General features: G+C 33.7%; 1 protein-coding gene across 1 annotated transcript in view; it reads left to right on the forward strand.

Annotated features, from left to right (window-relative positions):
* The window catches only part of RASA1 (RAS p21 protein activator 1), a 96,859-nt gene that overhangs the window by 48,142 nt on the left and 24,110 nt on the right, over window positions 1-24,607 (forward strand). The window contains exons 4-11 of the mRNA XM_006187957.3: window positions 622-692; window positions 4,600-4,717; window positions 7,830-7,861; window positions 10,910-10,962; window positions 13,124-13,274; window positions 15,651-15,729; window positions 21,838-21,958; window positions 22,735-22,891. Of these exons, the coding sequence (XP_006188019.3) occupies window positions 622-692; window positions 4,600-4,717; window positions 7,830-7,861; window positions 10,910-10,962; window positions 13,124-13,274; window positions 15,651-15,729; window positions 21,838-21,958; window positions 22,735-22,891 (782 nt within the window). The remainder of the gene's footprint in view (window positions 1-621; window positions 693-4,599; window positions 4,718-7,829; window positions 7,862-10,909; window positions 10,963-13,123; window positions 13,275-15,650; window positions 15,730-21,837; window positions 21,959-22,734; window positions 22,892-24,607) is intronic.

Genomic DNA, 24,607 nt, shown 5'->3' on the forward strand with positions numbered 1-24,607 from the left:
ATCTTTCAAAACTTTATTATTTCACTTTACTAATGGGGTTAGTTCTTGTTCAATTTCTTGTGTGTTTATTATAATATAATTCAGGAGTATTTGTTGTGTTACATTTTAATTCTGGTTGTAGTGTCAGAGCAAAACTGACAACTTCTTTAAAAAAGGAAGTACTTTTTCTGTAACTTTGTATTTAAGTTACAAGATTTTTTTTATCATACTATATGGTGATACCCTAACAAATATTTCTGAATGAATGAGAAGTAATTACTGAGATCAGAGTGCTAATGCTGAAGTTGCTGCAGGATTCTGAAATGACTTCAGCATCATAAGAGAAAGATTACCTTGTATGATCTGTGTAGTTTATTTAAAATTAAAAGATAACTCATATTAATTGATTAAAAACATTTTGGTTATATGGTTAAAAGAGTTTCTATAAAAACAACAACAAAATAAGATGAACATTTCTAGGTTTTGGTTATTTAGAGCCTCAGTAAAAAATAGTTTGAATGATCCTATGGAGTTTATAATGTGAATTTTTATTGGCTTTAACTCTGTGTGAATATACTTGATTTGACTTTGACATAAGAAGTTTACTTATCTTTTGTAAGTCAATTTTTTTGTGGTTTCTAGCCAGTAGAAGATAGAAGGCGTGTTCGAGCCATTCTACCTTACACAAAAGTACCAGACACAGATGAAATAAGGTATTTTATAATACATTTTCATGTATAGGCGTTTAAAACAGATATTTGAAAGACTCAGAAAATGTGTTGTTGCTCTTGGACTAGGAAGGTTTTGGAATTTGAGGAAATAACATCCAGCAAAGCATTTCTTTAATATTAAGCCCATTGTTCCCATCCTCCTGTGTTGGCTTACCCGTTCAGACTGTAGATTTGGATTAGAGACGCCACAGTGAAGATGCCAGGAGAAATAGTTTAGCTTTTATTAGACTATCTCTGACAGAGTAAGGGAAGTTCTGCTATATTCTATACTCTGTTTTAATTTTTATTGCTACATGATGTTTATGTGTCAACTGTAAATGGTATTCAAATGATGATTAAAGTTTATTTTACATTATGAGTGAATAATTTTGAGTGTTATTAGTGGTGTAAAATTATAGACATGAGAATTTTTTGTTTTTATTATGTAACTTAATTTACGTATGATTTCTTTTATTTCTATAGGATTTGATTTATTATATAATGTGGTCATTTTATTTATCAAATTATGTTAATGATCAAATAATCAGTATCTTTATAAGCTATTTAGCTTTACAATAGGAAATTTGTTTCTTTCTCATAAAACATTAAGGCTGCTTTTGAATAATTACTGATTCTGAGTATACAGCTTCTCGCTGAAATCAACAGCAGCATTGAAAATATAGTGGTAAACTTGAGAGGTACTAAAATTTTCTAGAAATGTGATATTTTAAAAAACAAAGATTGAACTATCTGAAATCTCAAAATAGGCATTCGGTTTTTGTGATTGTCCTCAAAATAACAACTTCTCATTTAATTCTTATTGGCCCACCTTTATTTGTGATTTAGGCTGGAATAGCCAATGAAGGAAAAAGAAGGGGTGAACTGCGTATTTTGAGGATTTTGGGTAATTTGTAAATTCTCAGTGGGATCATCTAGAGCAGCACCTCTCAAAGTGTGATCCGTGTAACCCTGGGGACCCTAGAGATCCATTCAGAGGGTTCATAAGATCAAAACTATTTTTATAATAATACTGAGACATAATTTACCTTTTTCACCGTGACATTTACATGATGGTACAGAAGCAGTGGACAGTCAAACTGCTGGTGCCTTAGCACAAATCAAGGCGGTGGCCACACACTTGCACTTAAAAAAATCCAGTTTCCTTTAAGAATGTTTTTGATAAGACGGTAAAAAATACTTACTTTACTAAATCTCAACCTTTGGCTATACATCTTTTTAACATCTATGTGATGAAATGGAAAATACTCAGAAAACACCTCTACTTTGTAGCAAAGCTCAGTGTCTTGAGGAAAAGAGACACGTTGAGAGCTGAACTAGCTGCTCTTTTTGTGCATGCCATTTTAGGAGAATGATTGACAGGAAAACGATAGTTATTCAGACTTGAGTATTTGACTTTTTTTTTTTTAAAAAGACAAAGTGAGTTTGTTCCTTCAAAGACAATAACTGGCAGTACTTGTTGCCAATAACAATTTGAGCGTTCAAGGAATAATTAGAATTCTGGAAACCCTATATTTGCCATCAGGAGTTTGACAGCTTCCCAAATACTTAATGATTCTTCCAATGAGATTGGTGGTAATATTAAAGAATGTGATATTTTGATACTATGTAATATGTTTACACTGGAAGACCTGTATAGCTCAGTGAACCAGTATATTCTAAATGAATGCATGTACAAAATTAATGCACAGGGAAAAGATCCATTAAAAATGCAAGATAGATCAATGGATGTTATTGGAATGAGTATGGGAAGTTCCCATTAATACATAGTTCTAGATTCCACATTACAACCAACCTTCTAGAAAGTACCATAAGGCAAGTTTTGGGATTAATGTCATAGAATATCTATAATTGTCTGAAAGGCTATTAAAATACTTATCCTTTTCTCAACTATGTATTTGTAGAAAGCCAGATTTTCTTCATATACTCTAAGCAAGAACCATATCATGACAGATTGAATATGGAAATAGATGTGAGGATTCAACAATTTTCAGCTAAGCCAGACGTGAGATTTGCAAAAATACAAAACAGTAATATTCTTAACTAACCTTATAAAAATTATAATTATTTTTCATATTTTTATGTTACCATATAATAGGGTATATTATTATTTTCAGGGGAATTAATAAATATTTTTAAGCATTTATATTTTGAATTCTAACATAGTAAATATAGATATAATCTGTATGAAAGAAAGCCTGTTAGGGACATCAGTTTTTAAAAGTGTAAAGGAGTCCTGAGAGACCGTGCAAAAATTGAGAACTTCTTATCTAGAAAGATGAAAATTTAAACAAGAATTAGAATGTATAAATTTTAATTTGATGACATAAATACGTATGAAGTTATAAGTCTTTTTAAAATTTGTATGTACCTGAGATTTTTTTTTAGGTACAAACATCTGATTATTAATGAGATTTAATAAAGCACTTTAACCTGTTTTGTGGGAAGATGCAGAATAATACAGAATGAATCTTAGGGTTATGTTATTTGTGCTAGTAAGCTTTTTATTTGTCTTTTTTTTTTCCATCATAAAATGTTAGTAGTAGAGCAACAATAACAGAAATCGAAATTAAAAAAAAAACTTATGACTGCTTTTGACCAAAAAATGAAACTTGTCATTTCTTTCTCATTTTGCTTTGACTTCTTGTTCTTATGTACTCCCCTTTTACTTACTTATAATTATTTTCTTAATGTATTTATTTAGGTAGTTGATTCTGGAAAGGAATAATCTTATTTGATTAAGTGATAATGTCTACCACTTTTCAGCTAGTGAAATACTGGTCCCTGTTCAAGGTTGTAGAATTAAGGGAGAAAGCAGTATTCTGTGCATATTTTAAAAGAGTACATCTCAAGTGTCATGTACAAGTTCTTATTTTTGACCTAGTCCAGGTGACAGTGTAGCTTGAGATATTCTAGAGAAAAGCAAAGTTTTCAAAGATATGGGAAGAAATTTACTTACTAGAACTTTGCTTTGTGAATATGAAGACTGAAAGGAAAATCAATTTTAAAAGTACATATATATGACAGATAGGGATATAGGTACAGCGTCAGTGGTAGCATCCAGTCAATTTTGAAAGCTTAAACACTCAGGCATTTGTTCAAGCCTAAAAGGAAGAGTTCAAGAAGTTACTGATGGTTTTATATCAATGACATACATCAGCAACTTTTTACTCCTGTAATTGTGTGGAGTTTGAAAACATCTAGATTCCAATGTAAAGAAACTAGATTGTGTGTACATCCCTCTGCTCAGATATTAATATCAGAAAAAACATGCCTGCATTCTCATAACATACTCCTTGGTACCACTTTTAGAGAAAGGATGCTGTAGTTTTTGGACCATGGATATCTCAGTGAATTAAGAAACCCTAATGTTTTTTATGAGTTTTAGTCTCATAGACATCTGTGTGATAAGGCTAATTATGCTTATTTGAAATAAACCTTTTCTAAAGTAACTGTATCTTGTGTATGTAGAATGAGGTAATTATATTTATTTTACATTTATGTTTTTATATTTAGCCTATAAAGGGTAATAACATTGAAACAAATTTTTCAGTTCAGTTTTTTTGGAGATATTCCCCAAAGCCTGTGATATATGTATAATTACTATTTACATAAATTCCAATTTGAATTTAACAATAATCCAGTGATACAGATAGGGCAGGTACCATTATCACATCATTTTACACATGAAGAAGTTAAGATTCAGATTTTTAAGTGTCTTCAAAGTATTACATGTAGATAACAACAGAAAAAGGACAAAAATTTAGGGTATTTGACTTTAATCCCTTGCATTTTCCAACATTGTATTATCTCTGTGATGTGTTACATGATTACTTACATTTTTGTGTGTACAATTTTTATTTAATTTTAATTTCATGATTGCTATTTTCAGTTTCTTAAAAGGAGATATGTTCATTGTTCACAACGAATTAGAAGATGGATGGATGTGGGTTACAAATCTAAGAACAGATGAACAAGGTCTTATTGTTGAAGACCTAGTAGAAGAGGTGGTAAGTTTTGTTCTTCATCTTCTTGGAATTCTAAATATTTTCTTTAAATTTTGGAACTTCAGATTAATGAGATAAATGAGATTAATCAGATAATCAGGTAAATTAGCTATGAATACATTTCTTTTATGAAAAACCTCAATTCATAAGTTCAAATAATTTTCATTAGAACTGTTAGTAAATGCTGTTTGTAGAGAGCATAACCAAGCTAGCATGTTTTAATCTGTAGCTGTCAATTTTCAGAGAGTTTTCATGAGTTTCTAAGAATTAAAAATGTATTAGCACTTGTGCTCATTTGTATCCCTTTTGGTCTTCTTGGTGTTCCTCAGAAATGATGCTACCTCAAACTGATCGTGGAGTCTCAGATGGTTGCCCATGTTTGCTTTCATATCTTTATCTCCCAAATAGTGTATAATTTTCTTAGTAACCTCGGAAAAACTTAGTTATACTCCGTATATATTATCACGTGGTTCTGTATGTTGAGTATTCCCCCTTGTTTTCAGTGTCATCATGAAATACATAGTCTTGCCACACAATATGAATAAACGAGTTTGTGCATTTTTAGATAAAGGTCAGCGTTCAAGCAGAATTTACATTTCAGATAAAATACTCAGTATCACCAAAACATATCCAACGTTATATTACAATTTTGGAATTCACTCTGCTCGTTCGGATTTGCCCAGTAGGATGGAATAGTTTTCTCTTATTTTTGCAACCCTCAGAGCTACTGTTTTCAAATTATGCCATGAACCTGGTAGTGTGCTGAAACCTGCGCTCTGAGTATTGTTCTGGGAGGACTCCAGTGGAGAGTTACTTTTCTCTGTTATTAATTCTGTTGTCTGCCTATTCTGGCAGCCAGATCTTGATATGTAGAAGTAAAACATACTGAGGGAAAATGGGGGAAGTTGAGGAAATGGTATGATATGATACATTCCATACTCATGATCACAAGTTCCTTAGTGGAAGAGCTATGATTAGAACTCCTAATTCCTAGGTTAGAATTCTATATTCTGTAGTAGGAGAGAGATCTATTCTGTTTGAGCAAGAAGTGTTCAGATTGAAGAATCTTATTATCTATGTTGGTTTTACTATAAAATTTCTTAGTTAAAACTTTTATATTGGATTTTTTCCCTTGCTGTAATACCCCTTCCTCCATTATTCTGATTATTTAAAATAATTAAAGTATAGTTGAACTTTTCTCTCAAATTCTTGGAACTCTGGGTCAAATCTAACAAGATAAACTTTAATAAGAAAAGTGAAAGTTATCCAATGAATACAGAAAAAACTAAGTCCAATTTAAGATGAGGAGACACGACCTAACATACAAGGAAAGAAAAGAAAAGAACAAGTTAACAACTCAGTGTGAGTTAACAGTGATACGGCTGTTAAAAACGAGTATAGTCATATACTTTGAATTAGTAGTTAGTTCCAAGTTGAGTTATAAGCAATTTTTACTCTAATATTTACAGTAATTTTTCATAATAGTCTTCATTAGAACATAGTGATTCCTTGTAGATTGAAGAGCCATTTGGAGATTGTCTAGATTTTGGGCATTTGGTTGGTGGTTGGATTTAAGAAATTTTCCACTCTGAAATTTGAATTACTGTTCTCCAAGCACACTTATACTATTATGTCTTAATTCCAGAATGTAAGCTCTGTGAGGACTTTTGTCTCTGATTCAGTGATGGAGCCCCATTGTACAGAATAATGCCTGGCATTAGTAGGCATTCAGTAAATGTTTGTTGAATGAGTGAATGTCTCTATGCCTATACTTTTCCCTTTTCCTTGACACTCCTGCCCTGATAGACTGCCTTGTGAAATTTGATTCATCTCTAGCTCAGATGTCGCCCCTTCTTTCAGTTTTTATGCTTTTCTTAGGCTAAATTGTTTCCTCTTGTGTTTTCCATAGCACTTTGTTACTTACATTCCATTATATTGTATATAAGTAATTTGTGTAAACCTCTTCTATAGAATTTAACTCCTTTTGGGCAATAATAATGCGTTTTGTTTTTATGGTTTTTGTTTGTTTGCTTTGTTTTTTTTAGCGTTTTGTAATATAGAGCGCATTCAGTAAGCGCTCACTTCTAGTTTGGTTAGATATTTGATGAAAGAGGACCAAACTGAGAGAAGTAAATCCTTGTACACTTAGTCCATTTTTCTGTTATTTCCTTCGTGATTCAGTAGAAACTGGATGCTGGGTCCTATGCTGGGTATTAGGACTACAGTTCAACAGATACTTGGTGCAAACCATATGCCCATTATTGTGCTACTGGTTGTAGTGGTAGTGGGTGTTAACAAAGAATGGCTAAGGACTTAAGATGCTTATAGCCATGATGATGGAATGAGTAACACCTAGTGTGTCTTAAATAATAGCAGTATCAAATTGAGTAAGGTCAAGTTCGAAAGTTGATGTAAGAAGGATGTTTTTTTCTATTCAAAGTAAGGACTCGGTGTCTTACTGAGGAGGTAGCATTTGAGATAGATCCTGCCTGGATGATTTAGGTTTTAACTAACAGGTAGGAAGCAGTCAGTGGAAAGGACATTCTAAGTACAAAAGAACAAGCTACAATGGTGGGAGAATTTCGATTAGCAAATAGGTAGTTGATCTATGACCATGGTCTGGATACCTACAGAGAATTGGTAGGATGAGGCAGGAAATGGAGACTTGAGTCTTATGGTAAAGGTGGTACACTGACGAATTTGTGGTCAGTAGAGACGTATTAAAGGTCTGGTTTTTAAAATGTGTTTATTTTGTTTGCTGTTTGTTAATGCAGGGCATTGCAATTGAAACTGATGAATCTAGATTGGAGTAGTGGGGTGGGATGGGACACAGAAGTGATTATATTATTGGGCTCCCATTAACCGTCTAAGGAAGGGGAGGAAAGAGGGCTCAATTAGGGTACTTGCAGAAAGGGGGGAAGAGGAATTAGGAAGAGTTTTAGAAAGACCTTTTGTGAACAGAAAAATCTTTCTTTTTTTAAAAAAAATTTTCTTATATATGCATAAATAAATATAAAGGGCAGAGTGTTGCTCTGTTTGAAGATATGATTTACTACTTTTAATAAAAATGGATTAATAATTATATAAATTACTGTCTTAATGTCTTCCCCTTTAGGGCCGAGAAGAGGATCCACATGAAGGCAAAATGTGAGTTTGAGTTAATTATTAAAAGGCAAAAAAATACATTGTAAACTTACTAATTGGAAAACTTTGACCTAAAAACATTTTAAAAGAAAATTGATACTTTTTGAGCTAACTTAATTTTTTTTTTATTTGGCTCAGGAATTGATAAAAGATCTAAATATTTTTTTAAGGACCTAGTGATAATGAAGGTGGCCTATACCTAATATTCAGCTCTTATATGACTAAAGACTTTTTAATAAATAGTACATTAATAACATTTTGAATATCACAATTCCTCACATTTTTTTTATTTTCTTATTGAATTATTCATAGTATTTTTTGTTTTTGTTGACATATCTTTTATGTATTTTATGGTTCAGCTTTATTTTTTAAAGTCAGAGAACTTTTCCTCAAAATCATGGTTCTTTACCATATTAATAAGATTCTGCAAGGACTTTGTTTTCATAATTTTTTTCAGGCGGATTTTAAATGTCTTGTAAGGGCTAATTCAAAGACCAGCTGTTACTGCACCTACTGTTGGGCACATTCTTCTCTTCTGTTCCAGAAGTTACTAGCTGTAATCAGTAACCTCTTGAAGAAGATCACTCCACATGGTATTTTAGCTTTGCTGTCACTTTATTAATATCCTTGAAGATCTTTTTTAGTGTCTTCCTCATCCCTCTTGACATTTATTTGTAGGTATGTTTTCTTTTAAAGACCTTAACCCTTAATATCAATTCTGTTTCTCTTATTACTTTAATAAACTGTTCATCTTCTCTTCTCAGTGGAACATTTTTTTCTTACCTTCCTGTCAGCATTTATGGACGGAATGTAAGGCTTGCCTCTCATGTGCTTGCTTATTCTGTTTTCTAACCGTTAGAGCATAAATATTAAACTGGATACTCCACTTTCAGTCACTGCATTTAGTTCCCCATCCCTCCTTAATACGACACATGAGAGATTTTCTGAGTTCATGTTCCTTATTGTTCTATGTAGCTGCAGAATAGACTTCATCAGTGAGACTGCACCTTGCTGATTGTACTAGTTTGAAGTCTCCTCACTACCTATATGAGGAGTTACAAATTCTAATTAATGCTTGGAGGGGACATGCAGATAATGTAGGCAGATGAACTGGGTCAGGTGGATATATTCCCATTTTTCTCACATCGCAATATTGATCTTTTTATTTTCTGTCTTTGATAGAGATGAAGGTACATGGAACTGTCTCCCTATTGTAAGAAAATAACACTACAAGTGTGGTGATAAGTAGAAACGAATATTCACTCTGTGTATTAGGGAAGACAGTAGCAAGTCGAGAACTAGAAAGTGTTTGCCTGTAGTCAGGTGACTGCTTTGTCTAATTGATGTGAAAGAATGGGAGTCAAGTGTTAGGAAAGCTTCCTGAATTTCAAGAGAAGCTGGAAATCTATATTTTTGTCCCTCATTAAAATAATGCCATAGATTTGTTTTAAAAAGAAAAGAGAAAAAAAGAGGTCAAATGCCAGTAACTATTTAAAGCTATATCCCGTTTTCTCATAGTGTGAAGTATAAATCCCACTTTCACTGGCATATCTTTTTTTAAAATCTAATACCATTGTGATTGTTCCATTTTCTCAACTTTATAAATTCTTACTCATTTGGTATTTGGCGTAAGTTAAATTTGCATTGCTGGTTTATTTTATGTATTTGTCAGCCCCGTCTAATCTCTTAAGGTGTTGACTGGCAGTGAAGCACCCTCAGTAACATCCCTGAGTGCCCTTTGAGACTAAATAGATGGCATGGCTTTAGCTGTTTTCCTTTCCAGCTCCATATTTCCATGACTCGGGTACCAAGTCCTGCTGTTTTTAATCTTCTAAAACATTTCTTGATTTGTGCCTTCTTCTCAGTCTTAAGCAACCATATTCTAATTCAGGCCCTCTTCATGTCTTATCAGGACTTGATGTAGCAGTAACCTCCAAGTTGGCCTTCCTTGATGCTTTAGTCTCATCAAATCCTTGCTTCCAACAGCTGGAATAATCTACCTGAAACATGTATCTGTCTGACTGTATCACCTTTTCACTTAGAATTCTTGCCTTGATTACCTTAGCAGAGCTTGAAAACATCTTCAGATCTAGCTCTTGTGTCTTCACGAGTCCTCTCTCTTGTTTTTTCTAGTTTATGTTCTGCCCTCCAGCTTGTAGGTCTTTACATGCATAGTACTGTTCTTCTCCTTTGCTCAAGCTATTTTCTAGCCCAGAATTCCCCTCCACTGTGTTCTGTTAATGCCTGTTCTTACTTAAAGACTTAGTTCGTTTATCACTCTTTCTGAGAAGTCTTCCATTATCTTCTCTCCTTACACATCCTACAGAATTGGTGCCCTTCTGTTACTCCAAAAATGCCCTCAGCGTGTACCTACCACTGCCCTTTATTATACTTTCTACATTGTTTTTATAGTTATACAGTATTTGTGTTCACTTCTCTTACTAGAATGGGGACTTCCTAAGATCAGAGACTCATTTTTCTATTATTGGTACAAACTGTATGCTTGAAGTATAAATCCTACTTCAGTATTTTACATATAGGTAATAAATGCCTGCAAGAGGAAACTCAAATCTAATCCTGTCGGAAAAGGATACTGCCAGTTTTTTCTCTATACTCCATTTGTTGTGCCCCCACACCCTTTGAAGTCCCTATTTTTCCTTTATTCTAGCTCTAAGATACAAGGTTGGCCTTCAAGCTCATCTGATCAACTCTCCCCCAGAATATAGAAATCCTGTTCTAGTGTTTGTAGAAAATGGTCATTTCAACTGTATTTGAATGCAGTGTAGAATCTTACTGCCTTTTAAGGTAATTAATATGGAAGTTGTAGTTCATAATAGATAGTCCCTAAGTTTTCTATATTTTGCTCAAATTATGCATGTTTACAAAGTGTAGTAACATAAATGTAGAAGAAATGAGATGAGCTGCATTGCATTTATTTCATTATGTCAGTGTGAATTAAACTTACTATATTATGTTGGTTGTTTAGATTTGCTTGTACAATGGCAAAAAAGACTTTTGACTTACATATTTAATATTTGTTTTTTTTCTAAGATGGTTCCATGGGAAAATTTCCAAACAAGAAGCTTACAATTTACTAATGACAGGTACTCGTATATTTACTAGACTTTTCTAATGTCCTTATTTAAAGAATAAAAAAGCAAACCAATCAGATTTTGCCTATAGCGTTACTTATGCATATTGTAATTTCTTTCTCAGCATAGAAAAATCGATGGGGGTTTTTGTTGGTTTTTGGTATTTTTAGTTGAAAATATATATGCAGTACAAGATTCAGTGAAGTGTGTTTTCCTTCTGCTTCAGGCCCTTGTATTCCTCCCCAGAAACATGAGGGTTTTATTTTTTTTCTGTGTTCCTACAGATTTCCTGTTTGTGTGTGTTTTCCTTTCTTACCATCTATATCCACCTCTACATGTATTATCTCCCCACATGCAACACACTTTTTTCATGTTAGGATATATTTTGGGAGATCATCCCATATTTGCATGTAGAAATTTTCATTCTTTTTAATGTCCATAGACTTTCTGTGGTATAAATACCAAACATTTTTATCAACCTCCCATGGAGGGATATTATGCTGCTTTCATTTCTTGCTGTTCAGGTGCAGCAGATGTTCTTGCATTTACCTTTGTACCCTTGAGGAATTATAAAATGGGGCTTTGTTTAAAATGTATTAATTTTAACATTTCCTAAATTGTATGGTTATAGAGATATGCAAATAACTTGTGTAAAAGTTGAATTGTATTGTGGCTTTATTTTTAAAACAAAAACTGTCCTGCCATCATTTATCCTAACTAAATGTTTAAGACTGAATTAATTTAACTACTAGTGTCTCGTCAGTAAACCACACTTAAGGAGGACTTGAGACAAGTTTAAGCCACAATCTGTAATTTAAAGTCTTACTTCTTTAAAAACAGCCAGAATTCAGTAGTGTATACAGTGAATAAACTACTGATTATTTAAAGATCTTATCTGAGCTATTACTTAAGTTGTAAGGCATTGTATTTTAATGTAATTAATGCTTTGCTCTTTTGAAAGATTTGAAGCAGTTTAGGACATACTCAGTTTTATTCTGAGGATATAGGTTAAGAAGGTTAAAAATAAAGAACATGATAGTGCTACATGATACTAAGAGAGGCTAAATGCTCAACCAAAATGATGTGCAGTCAGCTATCAGAGTGGGACCAAAATATTTATTTCAGTGAATTTACTGAATGTTGAATGTAAGTTTATAGTTTTTAACTTGCACCACCAAATACCTGAGGCACTCACTCTTGTTTTAGTCATGTAAATTGAAAAGAAGCTAAACTTCATTTCCTTACGTTATTTTTTCTTTGCTTTGGGTCATGTGTTCTTTTAAGAATATGGTGCTTTTCTTCCCTGAGAACACATAAGCACTTGCATGCAGCTTTGCAGTTATTCCTATTCTTTGTATTGAACATGAAATTACTTGGTAGTAAATGCCTTTGTTAGATGATTGGAACTATTAGTAAATTACATAAAAATTACACCTGATATTCTAAGTGTTCATTATGCTCTCCTAAAAGCAATCGAGTTCTGATCTTTTCTGTGTCATTAGGACATAATCAGAGAAAAGGTAAAAAAGCATCTTAGTGTTAAGAGTCACTGCCAATTGAAGATATCAAAAAGACTTCTAAAATTAGTATGAAAATATTTAATATATGATAATTTGCTTCTGAATGACTTTTAGGATCATGCCTTTTGAATGAAATATAGTTCATATGTATTGGCTTTTGATAAGGTACACAAATATTTAAGTTGTTTTGAATCTACCTTTGTAAGCTTTTGTTACTATTTTATTACAGTTATGACTTTTTAATGTTAGATGCATTCATTAAGTACAGAGCATTCCTAAGCAAAATTCGCTTCAACTTTCTTAGACTTTTCTTCTTAAGGGGATTTACAATGTAGTAGTATCTCCTACCTGCAGTTAGAGTATTCTTTCTAAGTTACGACAGGTATAGAATTTATTAACCAGAAGTCACTGCTTGCAAACTTCTGCCCTGTATTTTCATGTAATAAAGACAAACAACATGATGGGTGGTTGTGACTCATAAACCAGAAAATACAAAAATAAATTGTCTTAAAATTGTCTTTGTTATAAAACAAGTTCCTGGTGAAAATTTATGTGTTTATGACATTTGAATGTATTTTGTAATTATAATACTCAACACTTTTTGTTTTTACTTTGATAATTTGGGAATAAAACTAACAGCTTAAATTTTACAGTTGGTCAAGTCTGCAGTTTTCTTGTGAGGCCGTCAGATAATACTCCTGGTGACTATTCACTTTATTTTCGGACCAATGAAAATATTCAGCGATTTAAAATATGTCCAACACCAAACAATCAGTTTATGATGGGAGGCCGGTATTATAACAGGTAAGTTGTGAGAAATTTTTACTTACCTTTAATTTTGGCAAGAAGAGTTGAAATCTTGCTAATATATCAGAATCAAAATTGTATAAAAGTTTCTTACTTTGTAATATTTAAAGTTATGACATTTAATATAACTTAGTAGTAGTCCTGTCCAAGAATTCTTTAGACAATGTCAAATGTGAATATAAATTAATAACAAAATTTGTTTCCTTCCAAAGGAGTGTTTATAACTTGTTGATTATTTGTGCATAAGTTATTTGCAACAAATTTTCTAAGTCCATACATTATCTACAGGACAACAGAACATCTAATCTAAGACAAAGAAAATATATTACATTATTTTGCCAGTGAGACATTTTCATAGGAAAAAAGGGTTCTTCAAGAGTTACCTGACACTTATTACTAATGTTACCATGTAATTGGATTGTTCTCAAGTTGGTATTTCTTATCTGTAATTATTGGCTCCTTCTTCTCACCTTTAAGACTCTAAGTAAACTCTTAGCCTATCCCAAAACTCAGAACGGACTTTCATCTCTTGATTAAGAAAATAAGTGATTGCTAACATTTATCTCGAGTTCAAGAAAAGAGAGAGACACAGTTTTATTTATTAAGTAAATTACTAAAATGAAAGTACAGGATATAGCAACTCTAGAAACGTACATTTATTTTACAAATTTATAGTGAACATGTTTTGATTTTCTGAGATGTAAATTTGATTTCATAACTGGAACCTTTCTGGAATGTGTAGGAAATTTTAGTTTGTTGTGTCTACCTTGACTGTTTCTTTCTTTAGGTATATCTGGGTAGAATATGAACTAAAGGGTAATTAAAAAAAAGAAAAAACTTCTTAAAAGTCCAGGTCATTGGTAAAAATGTATCTGATTGGTTGCCACATGCTTGTAAATTTGCTCCTGGGCAATCTGAACTGTCCTCCACAGAAGTGTCTTATTCTTCCAGCTCACGGTCAAGAATTATACTGTAACATTGAGGTGCTACACAGGGTTGATTGCACTTACAGATATTGAGCCAGAAACCTTTGAAATTTATTGTCTTTTATAGATTTGGTGCCTTTTACTTTGAAACACATTGCCACCTCTGTAGTGGTACCTAGCTATCTTCAAATGTATTTTCTGATTTTCATTTTTCTTTAGTATTATAGTTTTCCTTTAAAAATATAAAACCTTCCTTTTTTGTGTGTGATAATATCTTTGTAGTTGTCTCACCCCCCACCCCCCTCATGTTAAATTCTGCCTCTGATATTTAGTTCATATTCATTTGTACTTGCTTTTTTATTTATTAGGCTTTTCAAGTCTTGTTTTGTTTTATAACATTGTACATTACTTACATTTAGTTTAAATTAATTTTGTGATATAGCAAAAATATGTTACCTTTAGAGATACATATATATGCATGTGTGTATATGTATGTGTGTATCTTTGGAGATACATATGTGTATGTGTATATGTGTCTCCAAAGATAAAAGACACATACATTCTGATTATAGTATCAGTAGGAAGAACATTAGAAAAATCAAGTGGTAAATGAAATATGTTTTATTTTAAGAAATGTTTCCTAGCTGTCCCTGAAATACCAATTCCTCTAGTGTATTAAAGGAAAGTTTAAAATTCTAGGATTTATGTATTCAGGACATTAAAATGGTCTACTGATTATAGAGAAACTTTTTTTATTTAAAAAACTCATGTCATGTTAAAATTCGTGTTAAAATATATTATATAATGCCATTTTATTTTCAGTTTTATTTGTAATATTTCCCAAATGTTAAGAATATTTTATAGTACTTTTTATCAAAACCATCAGTAAGCTTTTCCTGCTCTAGCAATAATCCTATATATGAGATACATATAAGCTCCTTGTCTTTCTTTCTTTCTTTTATTTGCTTCTGTTTTAACCTGCTATTTATATGTTTTATGACCTAACTCCATCTGGTTATTCTAAAAGCAGAATATGTAAATGTTTTGATGATAAATCTTTTTAGTTTACCTGAACTCACTAGTTGCTAAATAAATGCCATTTCTCTGTCAATTCTTCTTTCTCTATCTCTCAAATACTTTTGTTGAAAAAAAAAAAGTAGGCTTTTAATTCTTTCCTCACATACAGTGATTCTTAGAGGATGTGTATGAAAAAATTGGAATCTTGGACTCGGGTATTTTTGACCTGTAAATTAGTATTAGGAACATTTATGCTTTTGTAAAATAATGTGACTGTAATGATCATAGCTTCTATTAATGTATTCAGGTTATATACTTTGGAAAAATCTTGCAAGTAGATAATTGTTGCTAACAAGGTTTGTGTGTCTTTTTAAGATTTGTAATTTTATGAGACAGATTATGTCAGTGTTACTAATTTTTATCTTTACAGCATTGGGGACATCATAGATCACTATCGAAAAGAACAGATTGTTGAAGGGTATTATCTTAAGGAACCTGTACCAATGCAGGTCAGTGTTGTTTTTCTTTTTGCAACAATTAACATTTCATTTTAAAATGCATTTTTGGTGGTGTGTTTATACACACATTCATGCATTTAAAATTGGATAAAATTTAAAACTGCAGATTATTCAGATTCTTTCAGAAAGTGAGTAATTAAAAGAGAATCTCTTAGTTTTTATTTATGTTGGTTCTAGATAATTAGGAAGTCCTTGGTGGCTTTTTGAGAATAGAAGCAGTGGTGGGGACAGAAGCCAAGTTGCACTGGGTCAAGGAGTGAGTTTGTTGGAGGCAAAAGTGGAGACAGCAAGGATAAATCACAGCCAGGCTTATCTGGGTGAGCTTGGTAAGTAAAGAAAATAAATTAAAAAATGATAGCTAGAAGATGATGTAGGGTCAAAGGGGGTTTAAACTTTTTCTTTCCTTATTTGCCTGTAGTTTTATGGTGAGAGGGTGTTGAGCAGGTCTGCATACTCTGGGTAAAGCCAGTAGTAAAGAGGAGGGACAGTGTCGGGTGAGGGCTGGGGTGGTGGCAGTACCTGATGTCCTAGGGAGGGCAAGAGTGACTGAAATCCAGAACATGGGAAGGACTGGGCCTGAACAAGAGGGCCCTGTTGAATACCAGTTGCTTAATGTATAGGGTGACTGATTAGCCTGTTTCTTGCTCGTATTTTCTGAGGTGTGGTTATAAAAAAGGTTGTAGCAGAGGATAGAAAAAGGTACTTCAGAAGAGTGATTGAGAGTTTGCTGGATGGAAATTGGAGGTAGTGATATTCCAGGTACATGATGAAGATATTGTTCGAGGCTTTGGGTACCCAACTAAGTTTGCACAGGTGAATTGTCGTGTCTCTAGCTTGGCAGTTTTTTTCTCAGGTTTTCCTCCTAACAAGTTAGTTTCTACTATTCATTGCTGTTGCTGAAGGGGGATCATTATTCTGACGCTTAATGTAAGTTTAAGAGTCATCATCTTGTCACATTTTAATATGTCTTTCTTCACTTCCTCATGCTTTCCTGTTAGAATGTAAGGTTCAGGAGGCAGGGCGTTTTGGGTTGCAGTCCCAGTGCCTGGAATAGTACTTGGCATTAGGTATTCAGTCAGTGTTAATGGAATGGGTATCTCCTCCCCAGCAGGAAACACTCACGTCTCTGTCTCCGTATTCTCACTGCGGTGTCTTCATCTCCTTGTGCTTCTTGGTGTCAGTTTATTCTTTTCTGCCTATGTACATACTGCAAGTTTAAGATCCATCTCAAGTTTCACTTCCTCGTTGCCACCTTCCTAATAGCTATAGTTAGCACTGATGTACCACTTTTGTTGGCACTTCTGGTAGACCCTGACTAACTTTGTTTTAAAGCACATAGTGTGGTATGTGCTTTCTGGAAACTGCTGCTGAGAGTCTCTTTAATAGGGGTCAGAAATGCCTTAACCTCCAGGTGACAGATCCTGCCACTCAGTCCCATAGCTATATCCTCCATTCTAATTCACACTGCCTGTTTCAGTTAATGATGGTTTTAATTTGTTTCCTAAGTCCACAGTTTGTTTTATTTGCATACAAGTTGTCATGCATTTTCCCCATCCTGACTGAATGTGTGCTTAGAATTTTCTAATTTATTTTTTGCAGTTAGAAAAATAAGTAGCATGTGACATCTAGTAACCTTTTGTACTTAAGTTAAAAAGTTTTTAAGAATTACTTCAAATATAAAAAGTGCCCCACTCTTTGTATTTAGTTCTATAACCGAACAAACTTCAAATTATTGTCACTTGCAAAAGTGCCTATAATGCTTTGAATACTTTAGAAATAAATGATGCTAATAACAGAGCAATTTGATTACTTCATGAAAATCATTCATTGCTATTTGAAGTCAATTATTTGGGGACTGGAGTAAAAGTAGGTTACAGTAGATATTTGAGAATCCTAATTTATCAATCCTTCCCAGCAGGATTCTGACTATTAGAGAACCCAGAGGCTAGTAATATCCTTTTATCAATGGAAAAAGTGATGAGCTAGCAGAATCAGCTCATCTCCCACGCCTCGAGGTTACCCTGCCTATCCCTTCTCAGGGTAGGATGCTGGAAGGGAAGGAGCAGAGTCCTAGCTAGGGCTGCTTACTCAGCATCACTAACACTTCTTGAGACAGACATTAGAAGAAAAGAAGGATACTTTTGAGTCAATACACCCCACGGTAAAAATAGTTAATATTTTTTGACCACTATGTTTAGGCACTATTTCTTATACGTATTGATTTATTTAAGTTTCTAAACAATTTGATGAGGTTGGCCCTGTACTTGTGCCCATTTTACAGATGGGGAAACTGAGACAAGAGAGGTTAATTACTTAAGGCAACAAGTCATCCTTGTCTCTTCCTGTTCTCTCCTATACTCTGTATCCAAACTGTCAGGAATATCATGCTGGCTCTGCCTTCCAAATGTATTTAGAATATGACCACCAGAATCTGACTTCCTCTCCCTATTTCTAGCTTTGCCCTCTTAACACTGCACCACAGTCAGAGGGATCCATGCAAAATGTGAGTCAGACCATTTCACTTGTCTGTTTAATACTTAAAGGTTTTCCACATTTCATTCTGAGTAAAAGCCAAAGTCCTTGTCATGGCATGCAAGGCCCTAGAGTGGCATCCTGTGGTCCTCTGAGCTCTTCTTTTTCCATCATCCTTCTCTGCCACTCATCTGCACTCACACTGGCTTCACCACTTTTTTTAAGAGTACACCAGTCTTTGCTGCGTGAGAATCTTTGCTCCAGCTGTTCACTCTGGCCAAAATGACTTTTCCTCAAATATCTAGTTGCCTCACTCTTGTATTTCTTCCAAATTTTGCTCAAAAATTAGCTTCACAATTGAGACCTACTCATACACCTTATTTAATGCTGCTACTTGCCCTACCCTGTAGAGGACTTAACCACCTATTACCATATAATACATTTACTTATTTACTGTGTTTATTATCTCCTTTCTTCACTGGAATAGAAGTTCCTTGAGAGTAAGGATCTTTGATTTATTCACTGATGCATCTCAAGAACCAGAACAGTACCTGGCACTCAGCAAACATTTATTGAATTAATTTATTCAGTGGAGTTTTCTTGACCATTAAGTGACAAAGGCAGGATTTACAACCCATGTCCAGCTTCATGAGTGTGTGTACCTAACTTCTGTGCAAAAGCTGGCTTCATTGGCGGTTAGACTCACCACTCAGATTATCTCCTTCCTTTGGGAGGGAGTAGGTAAGATTTTCTTCCCCAGAACTGTGCAGAAAGACTGGGCTGAGAAGCCTTCCCTCCTGTCATCCAGTAATTGTTAGACATTGGAAAGTGAAGCTGTGTCCTGGCCTGTGGTGTCCTCCAGTGTGTTGGAGTCCTTTAGGAGTTGTAGCTCAGTTGATTAGCCCCTACCTTAAAATAATTAGGAAAGACCTATATAGATTATCTTGAAATCAGATATTTAAGTCCAACTATTAGTGTAGTAATTTGTCTTAAATAACAAACTAGAAATACGCCACATTCTGCACCCAGTAGCAAATATCATTACTACTGTAATAAAGACTGATAAGGACAAGTCTGTATAACTAGGGAAATAGTCATATTAATCATCGGGGTCCAATGTATCTTTCTAATTTTTTTATATTCTTAAGTCATTTTCTGAACAATTTATAGAATAAAAGCATGTTTTAAAAAACTTCATTAGAAAATTTAATAAGAACTTAAATGTAGCAAACTCAAGTTTTTGTTCATATTCCCTTGGTTATAAAGGCTTACATACTTGAAATGGAAGCTAACTGTTCATCTTCTGTCATGAATGGACCTGGAATATATCCATTTTGTAAATCCTAATTCCAGATTTCAGATACATCTCTTACAATTTCTTGCTTATAATTACTCTGGTTCCTCTCACACTCGACTGTCAAAATGCAATACTAATTCCAGATTTTAAATATATTTCTCTGGGTTCTAGTTTACTATTCTTTCTTTTTCTTCTTGTTTTTGCATCATCAGATGCAATACTTTTGAAAACTTTGATGGTTCATGATTTTGCTGGAGAGTACAGTCTTCTTTGCTCCATTTCTTTGCTCCGTAAGTGTAAAATATTTTTATCTTTAGATTTATAAACATCAATTAGAGTGATCAATATGGTGTATTTTAAAACTTCTACATTATGTTTTCTTTCAATAACCTTTGGATACAAAGTACCTTTGTCCATTTACAAATCAAATCATATTAAGTAAATCTTGGTGCACAATCATTAAAAATTTAAAGAACCTTTATTTCCTTTAAGGAAACAGGATAATCTAGATTGTTGTCACTAAATAACTGCTTGATGATGTCCTTCCTGTTGAGTCACTGACTAGATGAGAATACCGTGTTTCCTTTTTTTCCCCTAGAAATAAATCATTCACTCAGTGATTCTTGAGTTTGAGAAAATTCATCAAGGCTATTACTATCTGAAGAATTATAGTCTGAGATTTTGCTCATCAAAATCAATTTGTTTTTTACAATTAAAAAAATTTTTTAATGGAGATACTGAGGATTGAACCCAGGACTTTGTGCATGCTAACAAGCTTACACTCTACTGCTGAGCTGTTCCCTCCTCCCTCCCAAAGTTAATTTTATCATTACAATAGATCGCAGAGTGTTGCTGTTTCTTTGCATTCATCCTCTGACTCTTTTAATAATTGTCAGACATCTTTCTTTGTCAGTTTTTTTCTGTTTGCTGTTGTGAGCAGAAAACTAAGAATGCTGAATTTTCAGCTGTGTTCAGTGAAAATAAAAAGATGGCTTTTTATACTTTTTTGAAAGATGCTGCAATAGTTGGCAAGCACAGTTTAAAAAGCCAAAGAATGATGCAATAGAGATAATTTATTTCACTTTTGCATCATCCTCTAGGCCAAGGGTTGGCATATTTTTCTGTTAATGACCAGATTGTAAATATTTTAGGTTTTGTGGGCCATTCAGTCTCTGTCTCAATTACTAAACTGCCTTTGTAGTGTGAAAGCAACCACAGACAATATATAAAGGAATGAGGGCGGCTGTGTTCTAGTAAAACTTTGTCCGAAAACAAGCAGTAGGTTGGATTTGGCCCATATAATATGGTTTGCCAACCTCTGCTCTTCAGCATACTGGACCCATGAAGTCTCTAAGAAAACAAAGTCATAAAAATATTAATTCTTGCTAATAGTAAGAGCTGCTCAAAAAAGAAACTGAAAAACTAAAACTGAGTCCAGTGAACCCTGATGGTGATAATCATTCTAAAGGCCCTCTTCTCTTTCTGTTCTTCCTGACTTCATAATTCTTTTCGTTATTTGGGGGGATTTTGCAGTTTAAGACACATCCATTCCTGTAAGTCATGGTGTTACATAAAATCATGCAGTAAAACCCACAGGATTATGGGAAAAGTGGGATTAGGAGTACAACACCCCAACTTCATCAGTCACACGTAAAGAAACTAGTAAATATGTAGCATGGTCTTTATACATGCTAAATGGTTAAGAAATACTTAAATACTAGTAAATGTGGCACTTTGCACTGCACTTGTGGGAGAGGCCATCAGAGGGGCTGTGAGTGGTGGGAAGTGGTAGGAGGAGGACTGTCTGAGATCAGACGCATTCTAAACCAGATGTGGATGGTGGGTATGGCATCTAACACTCGGTGAGCTGGGCGGGCTCTGAGGTATCTGAGGTGTGTTTTGGATATTCTTACACATCTCAGTTCAGCTGGGTGCAGTTTTCTGCATTCACCTAGTGTTTCTCGCAGACATAATTGTGCATAAGCAAACATGAGTTTGCTTTATGCTTAAATTGGTTCTAATCTATCCGTTATGCTGGGACATATTCATGTTTTCAAAACATTGTTGCTGTAAAACAAAAAAACTGTATTTTGAAAATTAACTTATTAGTTGTCCATGTATTTGTGAAATGGTAAGGGGACTCTCTTGAGAATTTCTTTGGAAAACAAAGGATCTCTTAATAGATGTTACATGATTTTAGATTTTAGTATTAAGACACTTTTTAATGTCTAGACAGACACACAGTCTGGTTTTTAATTGGTATTTTAGTAGATTTTACTTTATCTCCATCAATAATTCATAACATAATTTTAATATTTTTGAAAATTCAGGATCAAGAACAAGTACTCAATGATACAGTGGATGGCAAGGAAATTTATAATACAATTCGTCGTAAAACAAAGGATGCTTTTTATAAAAATATTGTTAAAAAAGGTTATCTTCTAAAAAAGGGTAAGTGTAAACTTTTAAGACTAAAGATTCAATTTCAGTATTTCACTGTTAACATTTAATAGAAGCATTATAAATATTGGGCATAAAACTTATCATTGAGATATGTATTTAATAAGTTTTCACAAGAAATTCTTAATAATTGACCCTTGTTTAGAGCTTTTATCTAAGCGTCCTTCAGAAATCTAGAGTCTAGTTGTAAGTCCAGAGTTTTAGGAAACAAATATTTCCATGTATGTTTTTAAATCCTGAGGCCTATTCCAGTGCAAGGTGTCTGATTCTTTGCCCCGCTCTCTTACCCCAGACCTTTAAGAGAAAAAAAGAAAAACTTGGCAAATTCTGGTATTGCTGTTTCTATTTTATATATTTGCCTCACTTTGGCATTAAGAAATGTTAGGGAGTTGGAGGGGCCCATGGTTAGTGAAAGAGTTTTTTTGTGTTTGTTTGTTTTGTTTTGTTTTTTCCTTACGACTGGAAAGGAATTGATGCTAAGCAAGAATTTTAAAGATTTTATCATAATGAAACCTCTGAAGATATAGTTAAGGTACCTTTGTCACTTGCTCTGTGATTCATTAAAATAAGTAATATAACAAGGTATTTTCCTACAGATAAATTAGACATTGCTCGTTTTATAAGGACTGGTGTGTTACTAAAGCTTTGAAATAAAAATGAAAATATATTTAATTTTTATATTTAGCAATGATAATTTTTATGATTTTAATATATGTGACTTCACAGTTAATTATTTGGCTAAGGGAAAATAATCTTTTTTTTAACAGGCAAAGGAAAAAGGTGGAAAAATTTATATTTTATCTTAGAGGGCAGTGATGCCCAACTTATTTATTTTGAAAGTGAAAAACGAGCTACAAAACCAAAAGGATTAATAGATCTCAGCGTGTGTTCTGTCTATGTTGTTCATGATAGTCTCTTTGGCAGGTAAGAAATTGCTTTCTTTTTTCTTTCCGCCTCTGAATTTCCACTGTATTACATAGAAATCTTGGGATGGCATCTCCTCTTACAAGACTTGATCTGTATGCAGTGTGTTTCCTCCATGCACCTACCACCAGTCTGAGTGACTTACTTTGAGTCTTGTCATCTTTCCCCTATTTTATAATTCTGTGTGAACTCAGTGCATCTGATACTAGAGACACTCAGTTATACTATTAACTTGATTCCTGAGAAATTTGACATTAAGAAACAATTGTAGTATAAAAACAACTGTTTCAGTAGGAAAGAGGAGAGCATTTCAGATGTGGAATTAAAACCTTTTTTCTTACATTAATGTTACAGTTTTTTAAATAAATGTAAACGTATAAACTAAAGCTAACTTCTGAACATCAGAAGGCAAATTCAACTGTTGATTACATCTATCTTTTTTGTAAGCCTTTATCTTTCATCATTAGTATTATCAATGATCCATTCCAGTGTCTTTTTAGATAGACCTAGCACTTTTATTACCTACTGTTATGATTAGTAAAACACAAGGCAATTAAAACAAATGTTTTTACAACTTAAATTTTTCTGCTGCGGGATGGCATTTCTACTAGGCAAATCTAGTTTTACTCTATTTAAGTTGGGAAGAATTCAAGAGAAATGTCTTTAGAGCATATAACCTTGTCATTTCTTTTTTCAGACTGTGTTAGATCATGTTAGTGTTATTTGTGAACAGTCAATTTTTTATACGGTCAAATAGGTTTGGGAAATGCTGAACTGAACAAATAATTTTCCTTACAGTGGGGCATTTTGAAGGTTTAGCCAATGTTTATATGGTGAATCACTAAGAGGGGAGTATAACAGAAGTATTTCATGAATTCGTTTGACCTTAATTCTCTCCCTCTTTTTTATCTTAGTACTTCCTAATATCTCATAAAGACAGCTGTTCCAAAAAAACAAGCAAAAAAAGTTTGAGCGAGATAGGATTTAAGACTTTTTCCCTCTCCCTTAACAGCATGGGAATCTTGGCCTTCAGATATGGTTGGGTCAGACCTCTGGCTCTTTTTCTTTTCATCATTCTGCTCTGCCTGCCTTTGTGTGTACTGTATTCTTCTCACAAACTGGCTTCCTTCATGGTAGCAGAGTGGCAGATAGTCTAGAGAAAGGAGAAGTGAGCATTCCCTCCAGTACCTGTTGAAAACCCTGAGAAGGCACTGTTGAGCCACCTCTGAACGAGTCTCTAGCCTTAGGTCACCTGAAGTCACTTAGCATAGGAGTGGGATGACTGTCACAGAGTGAGGCCACGGGGTGCCCAGCCCTGCTGCTGGAGGTGCTCCCACCCAGATGATTAGGCTGCTGTACTCTGTGGAGGCGTGAAATAGATGTTGCGGAGATGAGCACACTTCACTACCAAATAGTTTATCAGTGCTGTGAACCATTACAAGAGGAGGCGATTTGGGGGACAAGCTTATTGAGATAAATTGGAATAGGGGTTCTTAAGCTGAGTCCTGGAGGACAGGTATGGATTATTTAGATGGTTAGAGCAGAGCTTCCCAGTCATGAATAAGTTATAGGTGTCCCTTGAGATATTGGTGGTTGTACAATGTTATTGTAATAAAAATATTAAAAGAACTGGTTACATTTCAAAAATAATACAACTTGAAATTATATGACTCCCTTTATAAGCTATTCTAATTCATTATTTTATTGTGTTAAAAG

This window comes from Camelus ferus, chromosome 3 (genome assembly GCF_009834535.1).
Source record: "Camelus ferus isolate YT-003-E chromosome 3, BCGSAC_Cfer_1.0, whole genome shotgun sequence".
Lineage (NCBI taxonomy): Eukaryota > Metazoa > Chordata > Mammalia > Artiodactyla > Camelidae > Camelus > Camelus ferus.